The sequence below is a fragment of the Nerophis ophidion genome, linkage group LG09 (assembly GCF_033978795.1).
Source record: "Nerophis ophidion isolate RoL-2023_Sa linkage group LG09, RoL_Noph_v1.0, whole genome shotgun sequence".
In the NCBI taxonomy this organism is placed as follows: domain Eukaryota; kingdom Metazoa; phylum Chordata; class Actinopteri; order Syngnathiformes; family Syngnathidae; genus Nerophis; species Nerophis ophidion.
Window position 1 is genome coordinate 68,900,248 of NC_084619.1, and position 22,747 is coordinate 68,922,994.

Genomic DNA, 22,747 nt, shown 5'->3' on the forward strand with positions numbered 1-22,747 from the left:
TTTCAAAATGTTACCGGTCCCGGAATATCCCTAAATAAAGCTTTAAAGTGCCTTATTTTCGCTATATTCGAAACCACTATCCATTTTCCGGTGACGTCATACAGTGCTGCCAATGTAAACAAACAATGGGAATAGCACAGCAAGATATAGCGACATTAGCTCGGATTCAGACTGGGATTTCAGCGGCTTGAGCGATTCAACAAATTACGCATGTATTGAAACAGGTGGTCGGAGTATGGAGGCAGATAGCGAAAACAAAATTGAAGAAGAAATTGAAGCTATTGAGCGAATAGCTATTGACGCTATTCGGCCATAGCGTGGGTGTACCTAATGAAGTGGCCCATAGCATGGCTGCCTTATTAGCATCGCCGGTAAAATGTGCGGACCAAACGATCAGGACTTTCGCATCTTGTGACAATGGAGCAACTTAAATCCGTCGATTGGTAAGTGTTTGTTTCGCATTAAATGTGGGTATCTAGTTTCAAATGTACATACAGCTAGCGTAAATAGCATGTTAGCATTGATTAGCGTAGCATGTTAGCATCGATTAGCTGGCAGTCATGCCGTGACCAAATATGTCTGATTAGCACATAAGTCAACAACATCAACAAAACTCACCTTTGTGATTTCGTTGACTTAATCGTTGCAAATGCATCTGCAGGTTATCCATACATCTCTGTGCCATGTCTGTCTTAGCATCGCCGCTCAAATGTGCAGACAATCTGGTACATTCAATGGGGGTCTGGCGGCAGATTTCTTGCCAGTGGTGCCACTTGAATCCCTCCCTGTTAGTGTTGTTTCACCCTCCGACAACACACCGACGAGGCATGATGTCTCCAAGGTTCCAAAAAATAGTCGAAAAAACGGAAAATAACAGAGCTGAGACCCGGTGTTTGTAATGTGAAAATGAATATGGCGAGTGTGTTACCTCGGCGACGTCACGTTCTGACGTCATCGCTAAAAGACCGATAAACAGAAAGGCGTTTAATTGGCCAAAATTCACCCATTTAGAGTTCGGAAATCGGTTAAAAAAATACATGGTCTTTTTTCTGCAACATCAAGGTATATATTGACGCTTGCATAGGTTTGGTGATAATGTTCCCCTTTAATATTCCTACACAGTGTTACTGTTCAAACTGTGTGTAATGTTACAGTGGCTATACATGTTTGATATATGTTTTTGATGAATATTTAGGTCTACTGTGGTACTGTATGGTGGTATTCGGTGCAGGTGGTACTTGGCATTGAGTTCGAGAACCACTCTATATAATATACACTAAATACAATATATTATACACTATGTACTATATGTTACACACCATAAACAATATACTTTAGACTGTTTACTATACATTATACACTATATACTATATTAAACACTATATACTATATTATACACTACATACTATAGACTTTTTACTATATATTAAACTATGTACTATAAATTATACAGTATAAACAATATACGATAGACTATATACTATATATTATACACTCTATACTATATATTGCTCAGCTTGTACGGTGTGGATAAGTAACCCAGGAGACTATAGATTTAATATTATATATTATACAATAAATACTATATACTGCCTACCTTGCAAGGAGTGGTAGATGCCCCAGCAGACTACATAATAAATACCTTGCAAGGAGTGGTAGATGCCCCAGTAGACTATATAATAAATACATTGCAAGGAGTGGTAGATGCCCCAGTAGACTATATAATAAATACCTTGCAAGGAGTGGTAGATGCCCCAGCAGACTATATAATAAATACCTTGCAAGGAGTGGTAGATGCCCCAGTAGACTATATAATAAATACATTGCAAGGAGTGGTAGATGCCCCAGTAGACTATATAATAAATACCTTGCAAGGAGTGGTAGATGCCCCAGCAGACTATATATTAAATACCTTGCAAGGAGTGGTAGATGCCCCAGCAGACTATATAATAAATACCTTGCAAGGAGTGGCAGATGCCCCAGCAGACTACATAATAAATACATTGCAAGGAGTGGTAGATGCCCCAGCAGACTATATAATAAATACCTTGCAAGGAGTGGTAGATGCCCATAGTAGACTATATATTAAATACCTTGCAAGGAGTGGTAGATGCCCCAGTAGACTATATATTAAATACCTTGCAAGGAGTGGTAGATGCCCCAGCAGACTATATAATAAATACCTTGCAAGGAGTGGTAGATGCCCATAGTAGACTATATATTAAATACCTTGCAAGGAGTGGTAGATGCCCCAGCAGACTATATAATTAATAGCCTGCAAGGGGTGGTAGATGCCCCAGCAGACTAAATAATAAATACCTTGCAAGGAGTGGTAGATGCCCCAGCAGACTATATAATTAATAGCCTGCAAGGGGTGGTAGATGCCCCAGCAGACTATATAATTAATACCTTGCAAGGGGTGGTAGATGCACCAGCAGACTATATAATTAATACCTTGCAAGGAGTGGTAGATGCCCCAGCAGACTACATAATTAATACCTTGCAAGGAGTGGTAGATGCCCCAGCAGACTATATAATAAATACCTTGCAAGGAGTGGTAGATGCCCGAGCAGACTATATAATTAATACCTTGCAAGGGGTGGTAGATGCCCCAGCAGACTATATAATTAATACCTTGCAAGGAGTGGTAGATGCCCCAGCAGACTATATAATAAATACCTTGCAAGGAGTGGTAGATGCCCCAGCAGACTATATAATTAATACCTTGCAAGGAATGGTAGATGCCCCAGCAGACTATATAATAAATACCTTGCAAGGAGTGGTAGATGCCCCAGCAGACTATATAATAAATACCTTGCAAGGAGTGGTAGATGCCCCAGCAGACTACATATTAAATACCTTACAAGGAGTGGTAGATGCCCCAGCAGATTATATAATAAATACCTTGCAAGGAGTGGTAGATGCCCCAGCAGACTATATAATTAATACCTTGCAAGGGGTGGTAGATGCCCCAGTAGACTATATAATAAATACCTTGCAAGGAGTGGTAGACACCCCAGCAGACTATATAATTAATACCTTGCAAGGAGTGGTAGATGCCCCAGTAGACTATATAATTAATACCTTGCAAGGAGTGGTAGATGCCCCCGCAGACTATATAATTAATACCTTGCAAGGGGTGGTAGATGCCCCAGTAGACTATATAATAAATACCTTGCAAGGAGTGGTAGACACCCCAGTAGATTATATAATAAATACCTTGCAAGGAGTGGTAGATGCCCCAGCAGACTATATAATTAATACCTTGCAAGGAGTGGTAGATGCCCCAGCAGACTATATAATTAATACCTTGCAAGGAGTGGTAGATGCCCCAGCAGACTATATAATTAATACCTTGCAAGGAGTGGTAGATGCCCCAGCAGACTATATAATAAATACCTTGCAAGGAGTGGTAGATGCCCCAGCAGACTATATATTAAATACCTTGCAAGGAGTGGTAGATGCCCCAGCAGACTATATAATAAATACATTGCAAGGAGTGGTAGATGCCCCAGCAGACTATATAATTAATACCTTGCAAGGGGTGGTAGATGCCCCAGCAGACTATATAATTAATACCTTGCAAGGGGTGGTAGATGCCCCAGCAGACTATATAATAAATACCTTGCAAGGAGTGGCAGATGCCCCAGCAGACTACATAATAAATACATTGCAAGGAGTGGTAGATGCCCCAGCAGACTATATAATAAATACCTTGCAAGGAGTGGTAGATGCCCCAGCAGACTATATAATAAATACCTTGCAAGGAGTGGTAGATGCCCCAGTAGACTATATAAAAAATACCTTGCAAGGAGTGGTAGATGCCCCAGCAGACTATATAATAAATACCTTGCAAGGAGTGGTAGATGCCCATAGTAGACTATATATTAAATACCTTGCAAGGAGTGGTAGATGCCCCAGTAGACGCGCAGGCAGTTCTTCTCCTTCTTCATGCTCCTCTTGCATCTGCATCGGTACAAAGGACTTTTCTTGAGCGCGTCCACTGCGCTCCGGCACTCGTCCTGTGCGTCCATGCGGCCGACGTGGCTGAAGTTGCCGTGCTTGCCGGACACGCACTGCCTGATGGTGCGGTACGTGGAGCTGCAGGCGGCATCCTGCAGGCACTGCTCGCTGGCCCGCACGCAGTCCGGCCGCGAGCCGCCCGCACGCCGCACGCCATCCTCGGCCGCGCATGACACATCTGCGAGCAGAGCGGGGAACACATCCAGGCAACTTTTAAAAGTTCTTTCCTGCTCTTGAATGGGACTCGGGCGGAGATTACAAACCTAGAAGAAGAAGTCCGGCCAGCAGCATCATCATCACCGCCGTCCTCATCATCATCATCGTCACCGCCGTCGTCGACGAGCCTGCCGCGGGAAAAGACGTCCAGCGCTCAGGAGAAGTTCCGAGCCAGTGCGGGGAGTTCCATGGAGGGGAGAGAAAGACGGGCGAGGTGCGTTTTCCTGGCAGGAGAACAAGTGCGAGGAGAAGGGAGGCGATCGCGTCGTCCGGCGGGATGTTGGCGTGTGAGCGCGCGCATGCATGCACGGCCAAGTGGCGCATTGAGCGGGAGGAGCGATCCTTGGCGCGCGTTGGCGCCAACGCGCACGCGGCTCACGATCGCCAACTCGTCGTGATTACTAACTATTATTCTGCAATATTCATCAAGTCTTTCAAACAATAGTCCCGCGTTCATAAAGTTTATATATCGCGGAAAATGTGTTTTTTTTTTGTCACTGGACACCTCATATTCATAATAACGTTTGTATAAAATAAGACACGCCACACTAACAGCTAGTTATAAATCCATCCATAAAATATAGAATAATAAAGACAATAATAATCCTATATTGTCAAATTATGTGAACTAGCGCAGTGGACACTGGCGCCATCTTGCGGCGGCTTTAAACACAGCATGACGCGTTGAGGACGCAAAACATGACATAATTGTATTTTAATTTTCTTTTAATGTAACGTTAAGTTCTAAAAAACACACGTTCTTTAGAAATACATACTTTATTATATATTACGATGATATATTTATGATATTCCTGACCGGATGTGACGGACGGTGGACAAGGGGAGCATTATTTGGCAGGAAGTTTCGAAGGACGCGGGCACACGTGTCCAGCCGACGGGTCACTTTTCGGCAGCGGAGTTTTTTTCCTTTAAATACGAACATCAGAGTTTCATCTTTAAAGACGTCAACGTGAGTCACAAATAGTTCGAAATAAGGTTGTGTCCGAGACTGTAAAAATAAGTCAATGATTGGTGGGGAAAAATGCAACATTTTAAAGATGCACATCTTAATGAAATCACGGTTTAATGAACTAGTGATATCAAGATCTTTTTAGCTAGCATTAGCAACATAGCTTCTGAGATCCAAACACATAAATTATAAAATAGTGTATACTATTAATGTGTACAGAGTACAAAATAGTGTGTACTTTTAGTGTGGACAGAGTACAAAATAGTGTGTACTATTAATGTGGACAGAGTACAAAATAGTGTGTACTATTAGTGTGTACACAGTACAAAATAGTGTGTACAATTAATGTGTACAAATTATAAAATAGTGTGTACAGAATACAAAATAGTGTGTACAGAGTACAAAATAGAGTGTACTATTTGTGCGTACAATGTATAAAATAGTGTGTACTATTAGTGTGTATATAGTACAAAATAGTGTGTACTATTAGTGCGTAAAAAGCATAAAATAGTGTGTACTATTAGTGTGTACTTAGTACAAAATAGTGTGTACTATTAGTGTGTACAGAGTACAAAATAGTGTGTACTATTGGTGTATACAGAGTACAAAATAGTGTGTACTATTTGTGCATACAAAGTATAAAATAGTATGTACTATTAGTGTGTACAGAGTACAAAATAGTGTGTACTATATGTGCATACAAAGTATAAAATAGTGTATACTAAGAGTGTGTACAGAGTACAAAATAGTGTGTACTATTAGTGTGTACATAACACAAAGTAGTGTGCACTATTAGTGTGTACAGAGTACAAAATAGTGTGTACTATTTGTGCATACAAAGTACAAAATAGTATGTACTATTAGTGTGTACAGAGTACAAAATAGTGTGTACTATTTGTGCATACAAAGTATAAAATAGTGTGTACTATTAGTGTGTACTTAATACAAAATAGTGTGTGCTATCAGTGTGTACAGAGTACAAAATAGTGTGTACTATTTGTGCATACAAAGTATAAAATAGTGTGTACTATTAGTGTGTACATAACACAAAGTAGTGTGCACTATTAGTGTGTAAAGAGTACAAAATAGTGTGTACTATTTGTGCATACAAAGTACAAAATAGTATGTACTATTAGTGTCTACAGAGTACAAAATAGTGTGTACTATTTGTGCATACAAAGTATAAAATAGTGTGTACTATTAGTGTGTACTTAATACAAAATAGCGTGTGCTATCAGTGTGTACAGAGTACAAAATAGTGTGTACTATTTGTGCATACAAAGTATAAAATAGTGTGTACTTAGTACAAAATAGTGTGTACTATGAGTGTGTACAGAGTACAAAATAGCGTGTACTATTGGTATGTACAAAGTATAAAATACTGTCTACTATTAGTGTGTGCAAATTATAAAGTAGTGTGTACAATATTTGTGTACAAATTATAAAAAAGTGTGTACTTTTGGTGTGTACATAGTGTAAAATAGTGAGTACCATTATTGTGTGCAAAGTATAAAATAGTGTGTACTATCAGCTTGTACAAAGTATAAAGTTGTATGTACTATTAGTGTGTAGAAAGTATAAAATAGTGTGTACTATTAGTGTGCACAAAGTATAAAATAGTGTGTGCTATTTGTGTGTGCAAAGTATAACTTGTGTGTGCAAAGTTTAAGATAGTGTGTAAGATTAGTGTGTGCAAAGTATAAAGTAGCGTGTACAATATCTGTGTACAAGTATAAAAAAGTATGCACTATTAGTGTGCACATAGTATAAAATAGTGAGTACCGTTATTGTGTGCAAAGTATAAAATAGCGTGTACTATCAGCTTGTACAAAGTATAATGTAGTGTGTACTATTAACGTGTAGAAAACATAAAATAGTGTGTGCTATTAGTGTGCACAAAGTATAAATTAGTGTGTACTATCAGCATGTACAAAGTATAAAGTATTGTGTACTATTAATGTGTAGAAAGTATAAAATAGTGTGTGCTATTAGTGTGCACAAAGTATAAGATAGTGTGTAAGATTAGTGTGTGCAAAGTATGAAGTAGCGTGTACAATATCTGTGTACAATGTATAAAAAAGTGTGCACTAATAGTGTATACATAGAATAAAATAGTGAGTACCATTATTGTGTGCAAAGTATAAAATAGTGTGTACTATCAGCTTGTACAAAGTATAATGTAGTGTGTACTATTAACGTGTAGAAAGCATAAAATAGTGTGTGCTATTAGTGTGCACAAAGTATAAATTAGTGTGTACTATTTGTGTGTGCAAAGTATAACTGGGATGTACTATTAATGTGTGCAAAGTATATGATAGTGCGTACTATTAGTGTGTGCAAAGTGTAAAGTAGCATGTACTATTTTATATACAAAGTATAAAATAGTGTGTACTATTTGTTTGCGCAAAGTATAACTATTGTGTGCAAAGTATAAGATAGTGTGTACTATTAGTGTGTGCAAAGTATAAAGTAGTGTTTACAATATCTGTGTATAAAGTATAAAAAAGTGTGCACTATTAGTGAGTACATACAGTAGTATAAAATAGTGAGTACTATTATTGTGTGCAAAGTATAAAATAGTGTGTACTATCAACTTGTACAAAGTATAAAGTAGTGTGTACTATTAATGTGTAGAAAGTATAAAATAGTGTGTTCTATTAGTGTGCACAAAGTATAAACTAGTGTGTACTGTTCGTGTGTGCAAAGTATAACTAGTGTGTACTATTCGTGTGTGCAACGTATAAGATAGTGTGTATTATTAGTGTGTGCAAAGTGTAAAGTAGCATGTACTATTTTGTATTCAAAGTATACAATAATGTGGACTATTAGAGTGTACAAAGTATAAAAAAAAGTGTGTACTATTACGGTGTACATTGTATAAAATAGTGAGTAGTATTATTGTGTGCAAAGTATAAAATAGTGTGTACTATCAGCTTGTACAAAGTATAAAGTAGAGTGTACTATTAGTGTGTACAAAGTACCACAACGTGTCACCACTTCCGCTCTTAGCGCCTTCAAAATAAGAGCTCAAGGCATACACTGCATAACAGCTTATAACAGGAACTAAACATCACAAAGAGGCAAGTCCATAAAAATAGGTTACAATTGTCACACACACACACACACACACACACACACAATGGTGTGGTGAAATCTGTCCTCTGCATTTGACCCATCCCCTTGTTCACCCCCTGGGAGGTGAGGGGAGCAGTGAGCAGCAGCAGCGTGCGCCGCGCCCGGGAATCATTTGGTGATTTCAAATGAAGCACAAACACCAGGTTACATATTCACGAATAGATTTTGTGGATATAAAACAACAACGTGTCGTTTTGACTATTAGTCGGAGGAAGGAAAGGCAAATGCTAATAGTTCACAGCTAGCTTAGTATTGAGTTAGCTCCCCATTCAATAGAGAAGGGATTGAATTTGGTATACTGTTGAAAGATAGCTACCTATAAATTGTTATTAATTTTATTACGTTGCAAACTACATTTTTTTATACACAAAAGTCGAATTATGAAAGTGAAACGCAAATTCTACAATGGGATTAATGATTTCAAGTTATTTTTAAAATATTGGAGAATGGTTTAAAAAGAAAACGTAAAAAGTGTCCGCTAACAAGTGTCTGCTTACAATCCATAAAAATGACATCTATTAAACAGACAAGAAGCAAGGAATCATGCAGAGACAGAGTTCAATTTAGCTCAATGAGGAGAGACGTTTTGTGCTGTACTCTAGTTACAGAAACAACCTACGCTCTAAAGTCCTACCCACGTCCTCCTCTATTTATTTGGAAGGTCCTTGGTTACATCACTGAGGCCGCCTCTAAAAGGAGTGCCCACACATTTCATGCAAAGCAGCTTCCTGTACGCAGAATACGTGACGGAATGTGCTGGGGCCTTGTGATTGCCTTGTCTCTGCTTCGTCTGCGTGCTGTCGTCTTATCTTCGTTGAGGTCCTTGAAGTCCTTGGCTGTTAGTGAGCTAAGACAAACAAAATATCTGCGGCGAGGCAACCCCTCATATGCCGTGACTGATAACAAGTTTTGTCCTTGCACAGATAGAACTTGAGCACAATAGTTAATAACTATAGCAACGGCCTTTAAGCATAAGAGTTGTGTGATAACTTACAAATAATTATTCTAACAGAATGTAAATTGTTTTAAATAAGCCCAATTTTGGATTTGTATAATTATTTAATTTCTTTCTATTGGTTCAATTTTTATTCATTTTGTTTTGTCCTTACTTGTTTTTAAAACATTTTTTGTTTGTGTAAGGACGTTAATTGCTGGGCCTCGTCAGTGTTGTCTGTCATGTTGGGGTGTGTTGAAAGTGCCTTTAATGTTGTCAATGTTTGTGTGTTCAATTGTTCATTTAATAAGAGAAATGAACACAAATGAATGAGTTAGCTGCTCTAAGTGCTAATTAGTGTTTTTTTCCCCTTTTTAGTCCAACATCCTCCACAATGAGCTTGGACAAGCTTTTCCACCAAATCCTTCTGACCGAACAACAATTAACTGAGCAAAATCAGAAGTTAAAAGAAGGTAAGTCAGCTTACTGTTTGTAGGTGTAAAATAACTTCATTAAATGCTAAAAGTTTTTTTATGGCAGAATCACGTTTACAGTCTGATGGTCAGCTGACACTAAATTGTCGTATTTTGATCACTTACACATTCATTATTTGTCGCCTTTTTTATGTGTTGTAGTGTCATGTTACCATCTTCACAGCCATGTCTGTCATGATCTGTCACTTCAGATCATACCAAGTTTTGACTTTGTTGGCATTTTCTCGTGTTTAGTACTCTTATTTTGGTTGTTGTTCCTGTCAGGTTTGTGTGTGCTTGCAAGCAAACTTCACTCCCGCTTCTGAGCATCTTCTCCTCGCCGATGTCTTCATTTTCTAATTACGGATAGATAATGAAGTGGAGCCTTTGCTGCTATCCTTGTTGGAACTTTGTGATTGTTTATTCATGTGTACGCTTCTCATGCTGCACGTTTTCACTCGTAAGTCTTTGCTGTGCTCCAGCATTCCGTTTTTTGTTGTGTTGCAGTCTGTTTAGTTTAGTTCCCTTTTGCATAGCCTTCCCTATGTGCGTCTGTGCCTTTACTAGCAGCGGCTGTCATTTGTTTATTTGGGCCATTGAATACCTTTTTACCTGTATATATGTGGAGGTTATGTATGTGTACATATATATATATATATATATATATATATATATAAATATACACATTATATATATTTATATTTGTGTGTTTATGTATGTATGTACTGTATATGAATATGTACAGTACATATTCATATACAGATACCACAGATACAGATACTTTTGGGATAACCTTCTTAAATACAGTATACATATATATATATATATATATATATATATATATATATATATATATATATATATATATATATATATATATATACATATATATATATATATATATATATATATATATATATATATATATATATATATATATACATATATGTGTGTGTGTATATATATATATATATATATATATATATATATATATATACATACAGAAAATATGTATACGTTTTTTGTGGGTTTTTTGTATATGTATATGCAGTATGTATGTATGTGTATATATGTATATGAATGTGTGGATACATGTATGTGTAAATGTGTGTTTATTTTATTTTTTATATATATATATGTATACATGGGTGTGTGTGTTTATGTATATATAAATATGTGCATATATATGTGTGTGTGTGTATATATATATATACATACATACATAAATATATACATACATATACTGTGTTGGCCCTGCGATAAGGTGGCGACTTGTCCAGGGTGTACGCCGCCTTCCGCCCAAATGCAGCTGAAATAGGCTCCAGCACCCCCTGCGACCCCAAAAAAGGGACAAGCGGTAGAAAATGTATGTATATATATGTATATGTATACGTATATATATATATATATATATATATATATATATGTATATGTAGATGTATATGTATATATATATATATATATATATATATATATATATATATATGTTTGTATATATATTTTACCAGGTACACCTCAGAAATAATGACCGACATTACAATACAGTAGCGCAGGAGGCCTAAGTATTCATAAAAAACAGAAAGAGGTTTTATTTAACAAGTTCATTTAATATTTTTGGCCACTGTAACATAACACACAGTTTGAACAGTAACACTGCGTTTGAATATAGGAAAGTAAAACACTGTACTGTGATCAAGTGATACATGTACCACAGTTTGAGAATCATCGGGGTACAAAAGTAGGATCTGTGTTCTGGTCATGAGTGCCGGTGTATAATGGTGATAAAAACAACGGTCATGCAGTCAAACTCTGAAAACAACGCTCTCACGGTTGTGCGATCAAGCATGAAATATTCTGAGTGACCACTGCGGAGATCCAAAAAGCGGTCAATTCACACATACCGAGCTAAAAGCTTTTATGGAAGCATCACGTTTACAGCCGGATTGTAAGCGGACACTTTCATGTTTTTCAATGCTCGCTGTATTCATCATGACATGTGATGTAGTGCCATGTTGTCATCTTAGCAGCCAAGTCTGGAACATTCTGTGGGACTAACACGTCATATCTCATGTGTCAATGTTGGCTATCTAGTGAAGGCGGCCATTGTCCGATGCAACGGTGAGTTGAAAGCTGCCACTGAAAAGTACGACAAGACTTCTGAAGAACTGGACATGAAGGTAAACAACACATTTTATCTGGAATTCAACCATTTGTGTTTAGGATAAACCAATACATGTTTGACTTGCTTTATTATTAAAACATCAAATACACAGTTGTCAAACTCAAGGCCAGATCGGAGAGGGTTTTATGTGGCCCACCAACGCCTGGAAATAATGTGGATTAATAAAGCACTTTATATTTCTTACTAAACATATTCCTTTTCTCAACGTTGACACAAAAAAATGTATGTGTCGCATACATGAGTTTTAAACCTGGGAACAATCTGACCGTGCAAAAAACATAATATCCAAAGTGTGGCCTGAACCAAAGTACTTTGCTTATATTCAGTCACGTGACTGACTTCCTCCCAGAAGTGGAAACAATTGCTCTTCAACCAAGCCAGTGCACAAGGGGCCTAGATCTTCCTGCAAAAAGGAGATACGAGAAAAGTCCAAGTATGCAGAAATTTGGAGTTTCCAGACATGTCAAACTATCTGGTGCGCCAGACGTCATTTTACACAACATAACATGGAATAGCAGGGAGGTCTACGACTTTGTGTGTGGCTGGGTCAAGGACATTGGTGTCAAGATTGTACTGGATAAATCATGCATCGTTTTTGCTCGGGAAAGGTTGCCTTTCATAAGTTTTAGGATGAGTCCATGTAAACAAACTACTGTGACTGCATATCCATCTAACAAACCTACTGTGTCATTGCCATATTTGATGTTTGTCCTGTTGTCATATGTACTCTTGACACATGTGTACAAAGTACACAAGAGGGGAGACACAGAAGTATGGCTGGGCAATCAAAGGATCGATCACGGTGATCAGCTGTTGGCATGTATTAGCTCCATCAAACATGGCGGAAATGTCTGGTAGAAGACACCACAGTAGGGATGCAACGATGCTCGGTATAATCCTGCGCGAGACAAGGAGGAACAGTGTGGTTTTCGACCGGGTCGGGGAATTGTTGACCAGTTCTATACTCTCGGCAGGGTCCTTGAGGGTGCATGGGAGTTTGCCCAACCAGTCTACATGTGCTTTGTGGATTTGGAGAAGTTTCCCGTCCTGTGGGGAATTCTCAGAGAGTATGAGTTATCGGACTGTCTGATTGTGGCGGTCCGCTCCCTGTATGATCAGTCTCAGACCTTGGTCCGCATTGCCGGCAATAAGACGGACCTGTTTCCAGTGAGGTTTGGACTCCGCCAAGGCTGCCCTTTGTCGCCCATTCTGTTCATAACTTTTATGGACGGAATTTCTAGGCACAGTCAGGGCGTTGAGGCGTTTGTTACGTCTCGTCTCGATTACTGTAACGTATTATTTTCGGGTCTCCCCATGTCTAGCATTAAAAGATTACAGTTGGTACAAAATGCGGCTGCTAGACTTTGTACAAGAACAAGAAAGTTTGATCATATTACGCCTGTACTGGCTCACCTGCACTGGCTTCCTGTGCACTTAAGATGTGACTTTAAGGTTTTAATACTTACGTATAAAATACTACATGGTCTATATCCAGCCTATCTTGCCGATTGTATTGTACCATATGTCCCGGCAAGAAATCTGCGTTCAAAAGACTCCGGCTTATTAGTGATTCCTAGAGCCCAAAAAAAGTCTGCGGGCTATAGAGTGTTTTCCGTTCGGGCTCCAGTACCCTAGAATGCCCTCCCGGTAACAGTTCGAGATGCTACCTCAGTAGAAGCATTTAAGTCTCACCTTAAAACTCATCTGTATACTCTAGCCTTTAAATAGACCTCCTTTTTAGACCAGTTGATCTGCCGCTTCTTTTCTTTCTCCTATGTCCCCCCCTCCCTTGTGGAGGGGGTCCGGTCCGATGACCATGGATGAAGTACTGGCTGTCCAGAGTCGAGACCCAGGATGGACCTCTCGTCGGGACCCAGGATGGACCGCTCGCCTGTATCGATTGGGGACATCTCTACGCTGCTGATCCGCCTCCGCTTGAGATGGTCTCCTGTGGACGGGACTCTCGCTGCTGTCTTGGATCCGCTTTGAACTGAACTCTCGCGGCTGTGTTGGAGCCACTATGGATTGAACTTTCACAGCATCATGTTAGACCCGCTCGACATCCATTGCTTTTGGTCCCCTAGAGGGGGGGGTTGCCCACATCTGAGGTCCTCTCCAAGGTTTCTCATAGTCAGCATTGTCACTGGCGTCCCACTGGATGTGAATTCTCCCTGCCCACTGGGTGTGAGTTTTCCTTGCCCTTTTGTGGGTTCTTCCGAGGATGTTGTAGTCGTAATGATTTGTGCAGTCCTTTGAGACATTTGTGATTTGGGGCTATATAAATAAACATTGATTGATTGATCCGGTTCGGTGGCTGCAGGATTAAGTCTCTGCTTTTTGCAGATTAAATGTGGTCCTGATGGCTTCAACTGGCCAGGATCTTCAGCTCTCACTGGATCGGTTCGCAGCCGAATGGGAAGCGACTGTGATGAGAATCAGCACCTCCAAGTCCAAGTCCATGGTTCTCCCCCGGGAAACAGTGGAGTGTTATCTCCGGGTTGGGGAGGAGATCTTGCCCCCAGTGGAGGAGTTCAAGTACCTCGTAGTCTTGTTCACGAGTGAAGGAAGAGTGGATGGATGACCTATGGTCATGAGCTTTGGGTTATGACTGAAAGGATAAGATCACGGGTACAAGCGGCCCAAATGAGTTTCCTCCGCCGGTTGGCGAGGCTCTCCCTTAGAGATAGGGTGAGAAGCTCTGTCATCCGGGGGGAGCTCAGTGTAAAGCCGCTGCTCCTCCACATCGAGAGGAGCCAGATGAGGTGCTTCGGGCATCTGGTCATCTTACCACCCGAACGCCTCCTTAGGGAAGTGTTTGGGGCATGTCCGACCGGCAGGAGGCCACGGGGAAGACCCAGGACACGTCTGGAAGTTTATGTCTCCCTGCTGGCCTGGGAACGCCTCGGGATCCCCCGGGAGGAGCTGAATGAAGTGGCTGGGGAGAGGGAAGTCTTTTTAATCGAAATTGGTTGATAGGAAGAACATAACCACGATAATTGTTTCAGCCTCATTGCCCAGCCTTGTGTAGAAGTGCCTTCCCTCACAACGTATCACTGAACATAACTCTCTTGGATGTGTTTGTTAAAAATGAATATACAAACAATACCAAGGCAATACTTTGATGGAAAGTACTAAACGAGTACATGTATCAAACAAACCTTTAACAAAGCGGTCACCGCCAACTCTGCTCCCCTTCGAGAGCCACTTTTGCCGCCGCTGCTTCCTATAAAATCTTGCACTCCTGCGCCCTTCTTGATTGCCTCTCGGGGTACTCTGAAGAAACGTTTGTCCTTTCAGCAGTTTGTACAGCCGAAACCAACACAAGCATAGGGCATTTTTCTTCAAGAAAGGCAAAATAGCCATGTAAGGTCATTCAACTTCAAGCAATTTTTGGATTAAAAAAATGACGGTCAAAATGAAAAGGGACCAAAAGAACAGTTTGTGATGCGATGAAGTGAGAAAGCGGGGGGAAAAAAGCTTAACATTTGTGTCCAAACTTCTTCCACCAAGTGTCTCACACTGAAAAGTATGTAAGGGCCGTTTTGGCTTATTTATTTAAAAATAATAATAATAATACAAAAAAGATATGGAAAGAACATTATACATCAATCAATCAATCAATCAATGTTTATTTATATAGCCCTAAATCACAAATGTCTCAAAGGACTGTACAAACCCCTACGACTACGAGATCCTTGGAAGAACCCACATAAGGGCAAGGAAAACTCACACCCAGTGGGACGCCAGTGACAATGATGACTATGAGAAACCTTGGAGAGGACTTCAAATGTGGGCAACCCGCCCCCCCTCTATTAAGTAAGAATCTGAAAAGCACAAAGTCAATAAACCATAACAGCAACGATTAATTAAGACGAAAAAATAAAAAAGCACCATGACCGTAATTTAGCGACGAGCACAACAAAAGATTATTATTAACATCCAATATTTACATCCAATAAAGTAACTTAATGAGGCGGTTATACTTTATAATTAAATATATATGTGGGTGTCACATGCAAACTCTCCTACGTGCCGAAATGAAATCAAGCTGCTGGTGTGCTTGTGTGATAAATCTGGCCTGCGTTTGAAAGAGCTGTCTTCAGAAAATAATGATGGTGCTTAAAAGCCTGCAAGATGATTGCACTTGGTGTCAAAAGACTCTTATATGCCGTATAAGCAACATGAATAAACATGCTGCCTTTCTGACGCTGTCCCTAACAGTCCTGGAACATTCACACCGGGCAAAGTTCCTTTTAGGGTCAACTGGGAAGGAGGTTCATCTTGGAGTTCTTCTCTTTGCTCAATCCAAGGTTATGTGTTTCTCTTGGAGATGAATAAAGCATCTATCTATAGTACGGTCTTGTACATGTACAGGTTACATGCTTTAAGTCAGTAGTGTCCAAAGTACTTTTGGGACTTTTGTAGCCTGCAGCTATTTTTCTAACGACACCTTGCACATTTTAAAAATACTATTTAAAAAACCAAAACCAAAAGGGGAGCGAACATGTGAAATGTAACAAGAAAAAGCTGCAATGTTGACTCCAATAACACAAAGCCGCCATGCAGGGTTTTTTTTCTTTGAAACTGTCATTGTTCAAAAATAACAATGAAACAAAATCAATGTTGTTATGAATTATTGACATGTTCAAAGCTCCAATTATTTGACAGCAATTATTCCACTCGGAAATTTTTATTTGGTGTAAAATACTACATATTTTGTGTCTTTGCCATAAAAAAAACAACGTTTTCTTTGACAAATGTCATGTTGAGTTTTTGACGAACCCCAAGATGCAGAGACGGTGGCAGGCATTGAATAAGAAAACATAATTTAATGTCCAAAAATGTAAAAAACAAAGAAGAAACACAAACCAGGAACAAACAAACTGGAAGCAGGGAACAGGAATCAGGATCCAGGGAATAGCTTACAGCATACAGCTATCAACGACACGACACGACAGTACTCCCAACACCGAGTGTATCTGGCTGATTGACACCAGGTGTGGCCAGGTGCCAATCAGCCACAGCTGAGGGGAGACAAACAGGAAACAGAACCAAAACAAGAGTGCTGACAGAAAATACAACAAACACAGAGGAAAAACTAAAAAAAACAACCAAACTGTCAGGGGAAAGCCTGACAACAAAAAGGGCCCAGAAAAAACAACTAAAGAAATAATAAAAACATATAATCAAAGGCTAGATCTGACATTGACCTAGAGATTAAAGTTGTAAAAAAAAAATGTGAGGAATTTTTAACACGTTTATGAGTAGGACCCTTTTGGATCCACAAGAATATGTGTGGGATATATTTTTTAAGCTGTCCATGCCTCACAATACGAAGGTCCTGAGTAGTCCGGAGTTCAATCCCGGGCTCGGGATCTTTCTGTGTGGTGTTTGCATGTTTTCCACGTGACTGCGAGGGTACCCGTTACAGTTAACAATAAAATAGTATTCGTTTTGACAATAATTTTATAAAAAATGGCCCCTGCACGCGTTGTTTTTTCAGTGTGCGGACGACAGTGTAACAAGTTTGGACATCCCCGCTTTAGGTCAGCATTGTTACGTGTAAAAAGAAGTGATATAGATGTAAAATTATATATAGACAATGTTAGTATAGAAAGAGTAAACAAAATCAAATTTTTGGGTGTGATCTTGGACCACAGGATCTGCTGGAAGTCACACATTACATACATGAAAGGGAAGTTGGCGAGAAGTATTGCTGTCCTGGGTAAAACAAGGCACATTCTTAATCAAAAAACATTACACACTCTTTATTGTACACTTGTTTTACCATATTTGAGGTACTGTCTAGAAGTTTGGGGAAATACATATAGGAAGAACATCCAACCAGTATTCATAATGCAAAAAAGGGCCATTGGACTGATACATAACACAGGACCCCGAGAACACACTAATGGATTATTTATAAAAACATTTGATTTAAAACTACCAGATCTCATCCAACTCAAGACTGCCCAAATGATTTATAAAGCAAGTAAAGATTCACTTCCAACAGGGTTACAGAGAAGATTTTTTACAGAGAGAAGGGAATTATAATTTAAGAGGGGAACTACTTTTTAAGATCCAATATTGTAGAACAACGCAGAAACGAATGAGTATAACAATAGCAGGGGTTGAAATACGGAACTGTTTAAAGCAATGGTTCCCAAACTTTTGCAGGCTGGCGCCCCCTTGGCTCCCCAGTTAATTCCTTGCGCCCCCCCCCGACACATATGGAAACAAATACCTCTTTCTTGATATTTGGTATGCTGCAATTTGAAAAGAGAAAGGTAAAACACAAATGTGTATTTCACAAATAAAACCCAATTTAGTAAATCAATTTATTTTTTAGCAGTTTTAACTGTTTCAGCAACATAGAATGGTAAATAAACATTCCACCAGTAACCTTCATTGTCTCACACTTAATATTAATGGGATGGATGTGCTTGGTGCAGGGACATAAGCTTCTCAACATCAGGCTGGAACTCACTAAGAAGAAGTCGTAGATCCCCGCGGTCAGTAATTTTCAGTCGGTTTCTTTGCTTGGAAAGAAGCAAGGCGACTGTACTGAAGCCCCGTTCTACTAAATATGATGTTGGCGTGTGGTAACCGGACCCTGATGCGTCGTCCACTGACTCGTCCTGCTGCACGTGTTGTGTACAAATCGTCAAACAAACGTTCGAACTTCTGACTTCGACTTCGGACTGCCGCCCCCCTACCGGCCCCCCAGATCTTTCCACCGCCCCCAGGGGGGCGGTACCGCCCACTTTGGGAACCACTGGTTTAAAGGATGAAATAAAACACAGCACCAACATAAACCAGTTTAAAAAAGCTTTTTAAATCATTTATCATTAGTAAATATAAGAAAAAAGAGCAAACATTGTTTTAGAAAGACATTAATATATAATATGTATATAAATACAATTTATGATTTCATAATTATACATATAGGTTATATTAAAATGTATATATTACCACTTTATATGGAATTTAAATAAATTGTGTATATATATATATGTATATATATATGAGACACTAGTGATTTAGGGCTATATAAGTAAACATTGATTGATTGATTGATATAGGGCTTCACGGTGGAAGAGGGGTTAGTGCGTCTGCCTCACAATACGAAGATCCTGCAGTCCTGGGTTCAAATCCAGGCTCGGGATCTTTCTGTGTGGAGTTTGCATGTTTTCCCCGTGAATGCGTGGGTTCCCTCCGGGTACTCCGGCTTCCTCCCACTTCCAAAGACATGCACCTGGGGATAGGTTGATTGGCAACACTAAATTGGCCCTAGTGTTTGAATGTGAGTGTGAATGTTGTCTGTCTATCTGTGTTGGCCCTGCGATGAGGTGGCGACTTGTCCAGGGTGTACCCCGCCTTCCGCCCGATTGTAGCTGAGATAGGCGCCAGCGCCCCCCAGCGACCCCAAAAGGGAATAAGCGGTAGAAAAAGGATGGATATATATATATATATATATATATATAAATAAGTGTACAAATGTATATGTTTGATTTAAATGTTAAACTGTGTATATGAGACGTGTGCTACATATATGTTGCTTATATATTGTTTGAAAAAAAAAATCATTGCTCAAATGAGTGTTTTTTTGTTTTGTTTTTTTTTTCTTTTTTTGTTGTTGTTCTTTGTTTTATGTGAAGATTGCCGAAATAAATTAAAAAAAAAAAAAAAAAGTGAAACAGCTTCGCTAACATGTGAGGATCCATTGTTACGACTGGTTGGCATAGTGATGCCAAATTGGTCCCTTCGTGGATGCGTCGGCATGAACACAGCAACGGTAAGTTTAAATGATTTATTACGCTTAACAAAAACAGACTATGAACAAAAACACTGGAGCTAACAGACAAAAATAAACCAAGGGCGCTAGCATGAAAGCTAGGAATAGAAAATACAAAAAACTATACTTGGCACGAAGCACACAAAAGAGTAAACAAAAAAACATTCAGCATGAAAACTGGAATATTAAGAGGCTTAGCGTAAGAGCTAGCGAGAAAATACATACGGGTAGTAGACAGTCGTGAATGTTGCTCGAAGGCAAATTAGAGTCCCAGAAAGAATAACGAAAAAGGACGGGCTTAAATAGGTGAGTAATCAAAAAGTGACAGGTGTGCAGAAACCGTGATTAGCAGGTGGGATCAATGAGGAACCATGGTGACTGACTAAACAGGAAGTAAGAGTGTAGAACATCCATTTTCCCTCCATTTTCTACCGCTTATTCCCTTTCGGGGTCGCGGGGGGCGCTGGCGCCTATCTCAGCTACAATCGGACGGAAGGCAGGGTACACCCTGGACAAGTCGCCACCTCATCGCAGGGCCAACGTAGAACAGTGATACAACAACTGGAAGTATAAACCATATGTGGTGATCCAAGTAGTGGATCGCAACATCCATGACACCAAAGTCTAATTATTTTATAACTTCCTGTCTGTATATTCTTCTCTGCTGACCTTTCAAACCAAGTGTTGCTAAAAAAAAACAAAGAAAAAGCAAAACAGATGTGTCCCTGACGTGGACTTGAGAGACTTTTCAGTTACGGTTAGTGACTTTATTAACGACTGTCTTTCAGGAGCAGCAGTTGTCCTCCATGAGGCTGCAGAGGGACTTGATGAATAAATGTGAAGAAGAGATGTCCAAACACACTGAAGAGCTTCTCGGTCAAAAAAGTCACCTCAAGGAACGTCTGGTAGGCACACACAACTTTTATTCAAAGAAGCATGGTCGTATTTGATGGTTCACAGGGAAGAGTACCAGTGAGAAGTCGTATTATCGGGCTGTTATTTCTCACGGTCTGACCTTCCAAAGCAGGACAAGATCAGAGCAGAGTTCCAAGACGAAGAGAGTGTCTTCCTGCAGGAGGTGTTCACCTTCAACGGTGACTTCAGTCTGGGCGGCAGCAGAGAGACCGTGTTGACCAGTCAAACACACACTGAGGTCCTGAACCTGGACCGACAGGTGGACTTGTTCCACAAAGGTCATTATGGAGGATTCTAGTCTACGTGTAACACACTTTCTTGTGCTCCAGATAAGTACAGTAGTACCTCAAATTGTGAACTCAATTGCTTTTCTGATCAAGCTTGTAACTCAAAAGAGCTACGCCCATTGGAATTTGTTTAAATCACTTTAATCTGTGCTTGCCCCTCCCCAAATTATCACAATTTTAACTAAAATACACTTTTAGATAGTAATTATTTTTAACAGATTGTATAGTAATGTAAAATAATGTACATACAGTGTACAAACCCTGTTTCCATATGAGTTGGGAAATTGTGTTATATGTAAATATAAACGGAATAAAAGGATTTGCAAATCCTTTTCAACCCATATTCAGTGGATTGCACTCCAAGACAACATATTTGATGTTCAAACTGATAAACTTTTTTTTTTTTTTTGCAAATAATCATTAACTTTAGAATTTGATGCCAGCAACACGTGACAAAGAATTTGGGGAAGTTGGCAATAAACACTAATAAAGTTGATGAATGCTCATCAAACACTTATTTGGAACATCCCACAGTTGGGAACAGGTGGGTGCCATGATTGGGTATAAAAACAGCTTCCCAAAAAATGCTCAGTCTTTCACAAGAAAGGATGGGGCGAGGTACACCCCTTTGTCCACAACTGCGTGAGCAAATAGTCAAACAGTTTAAGAACAACGTTTCTCAAAGTGCAATTGCAAGAAATTTAGGGATTTCAACATCTACGCTCCATAATATCATCAAAAGGTTCAGAGAATCTGGAGAAATCACTCCACGTAAGCGGCATGGCCGGAAACCAACATTGAATGACCGTGACCTTCGATCCCTCAGACGGCACTGTATGAAAAACCGACATCAATCTCTAAAGGATATCACCGCATGGGCTCAGGAGCACTTCAGAAAACCACTGTCACTAAATACAGTTGGTTCAGTTGTGGCTAACTTGTTGGTTTGTCCTGTAAATGCAGAAATGGAGGAGATGAGTCAGAGGAACAGCCACATGAGCATCCTCAATGGACAGAGGAGGACTCTCCAGCTTGAACTGCAAGCCCTCAAAAACATGCACACAGGTGAAAAGACGTCTTCATTCTTAAAGGCCTACTGAAAGCCACTACTACCGACCACGCAGTCCGATAGTTTATATATCGATGAAATATTAACATTGCAACACATGCCAATACGGCCTTTTTAGTTTACTCAATTGCAATTCTAAAATTTGCGCGGAAGTATCATGCTAAAACGTGGCGGTATGATGGCGCGTGCGCGGGACGTCACGCATTGTAGAGGACATTTTGATCCAGCACCGTTCACAGCTATAAGTCGTCTCTTTTCATCGCATGATTCCACATTATTATGGACATCTGTGTTGCTGAATCTTTTGCAATTTGTTCAATGAATAATGGAGACGTCAAAGAAGAAAGATGTAGGTGGGAAGCGGTGTATTGTATTTAGCAACACAAACACAGCCGGTGTTTCCTTGTTTACATTCCCGAAAGATGACGGTGAAGCTTTACTATGGAACAGAGCGGTCAATCGAACATGGTTCCCTACCAAATGTCAAGTTTCGGTGAGAAAATGGTGGTAATAAGTCGGCTCTTACCGTAGACATGAGCAGAGAGCTTGCGTCGTTCCTCCTGTACCTGTCAAAGAGGCAGCTGCGACTCTTGCCTCCTCCCACTGGCCGACCCCGACCGTCGGATGCTTCCACCGTGAAGGAGGGGGGGAAAAATAAATCTCAGCCCGGCCCGACCGGTTGCCTTCGCCTCGTCGAGAAACGTGGCTTCCCTCGGAGACACTGGCGGTCACCACACCTGTGGCTACA

General features: G+C 39.8%; 2 protein-coding genes across 4 annotated transcripts in view; one reads left to right on the plus strand and one right to left on the minus strand.

Moving 5' to 3' along the window:
* The window catches only part of LOC133559674 (GDNF family receptor alpha-1-like), a 160,977-nt gene extending 156,428 nt beyond the window's left edge, over positions 1–4,549 (minus strand). The window contains exons 1-2 of the mRNA XM_061911661.1: positions 4,287–4,549; positions 3,896–4,201 (exon numbers count right to left, since the gene is read on the minus strand). Coding sequence (XP_061767645.1) covers positions 3,896–4,201; positions 4,287–4,344 — 364 coding nt within the window. The 5' untranslated portion in view covers positions 4,345–4,549. The remainder of the gene's footprint in view (positions 1–3,895; positions 4,202–4,286) is intronic.
* Positions 3,991–22,747, plus strand: part of ccdc172 (coiled-coil domain containing 172) — a 32,332-nt gene continuing 13,575 nt past the window's right edge. Inside the window, exons 1-6 of one of the 3 annotated variants that reach the window (XM_061911662.1) lie at positions 3,991–4,453; positions 9,657–9,751; positions 11,843–11,928; positions 20,517–20,633; positions 20,753–20,921; positions 21,894–21,995. In XM_061911662.1, coding sequence (XP_061767646.1) covers positions 4,428–4,453; positions 9,657–9,751; positions 11,843–11,928; positions 20,517–20,633; positions 20,753–20,921; positions 21,894–21,995 — 595 coding nt within the window. In that variant the 5' untranslated portion in view covers positions 3,991–4,427. Of the gene's footprint in view, positions 4,454–5,106; positions 5,210–9,656; positions 9,752–11,842; positions 11,929–20,516; positions 20,634–20,752; positions 20,922–21,893; positions 21,996–22,747 lie in introns of those variants that run through there. The other 2 variants (XM_061911663.1, XM_061911664.1) reach the window with 2 other exon arrangements.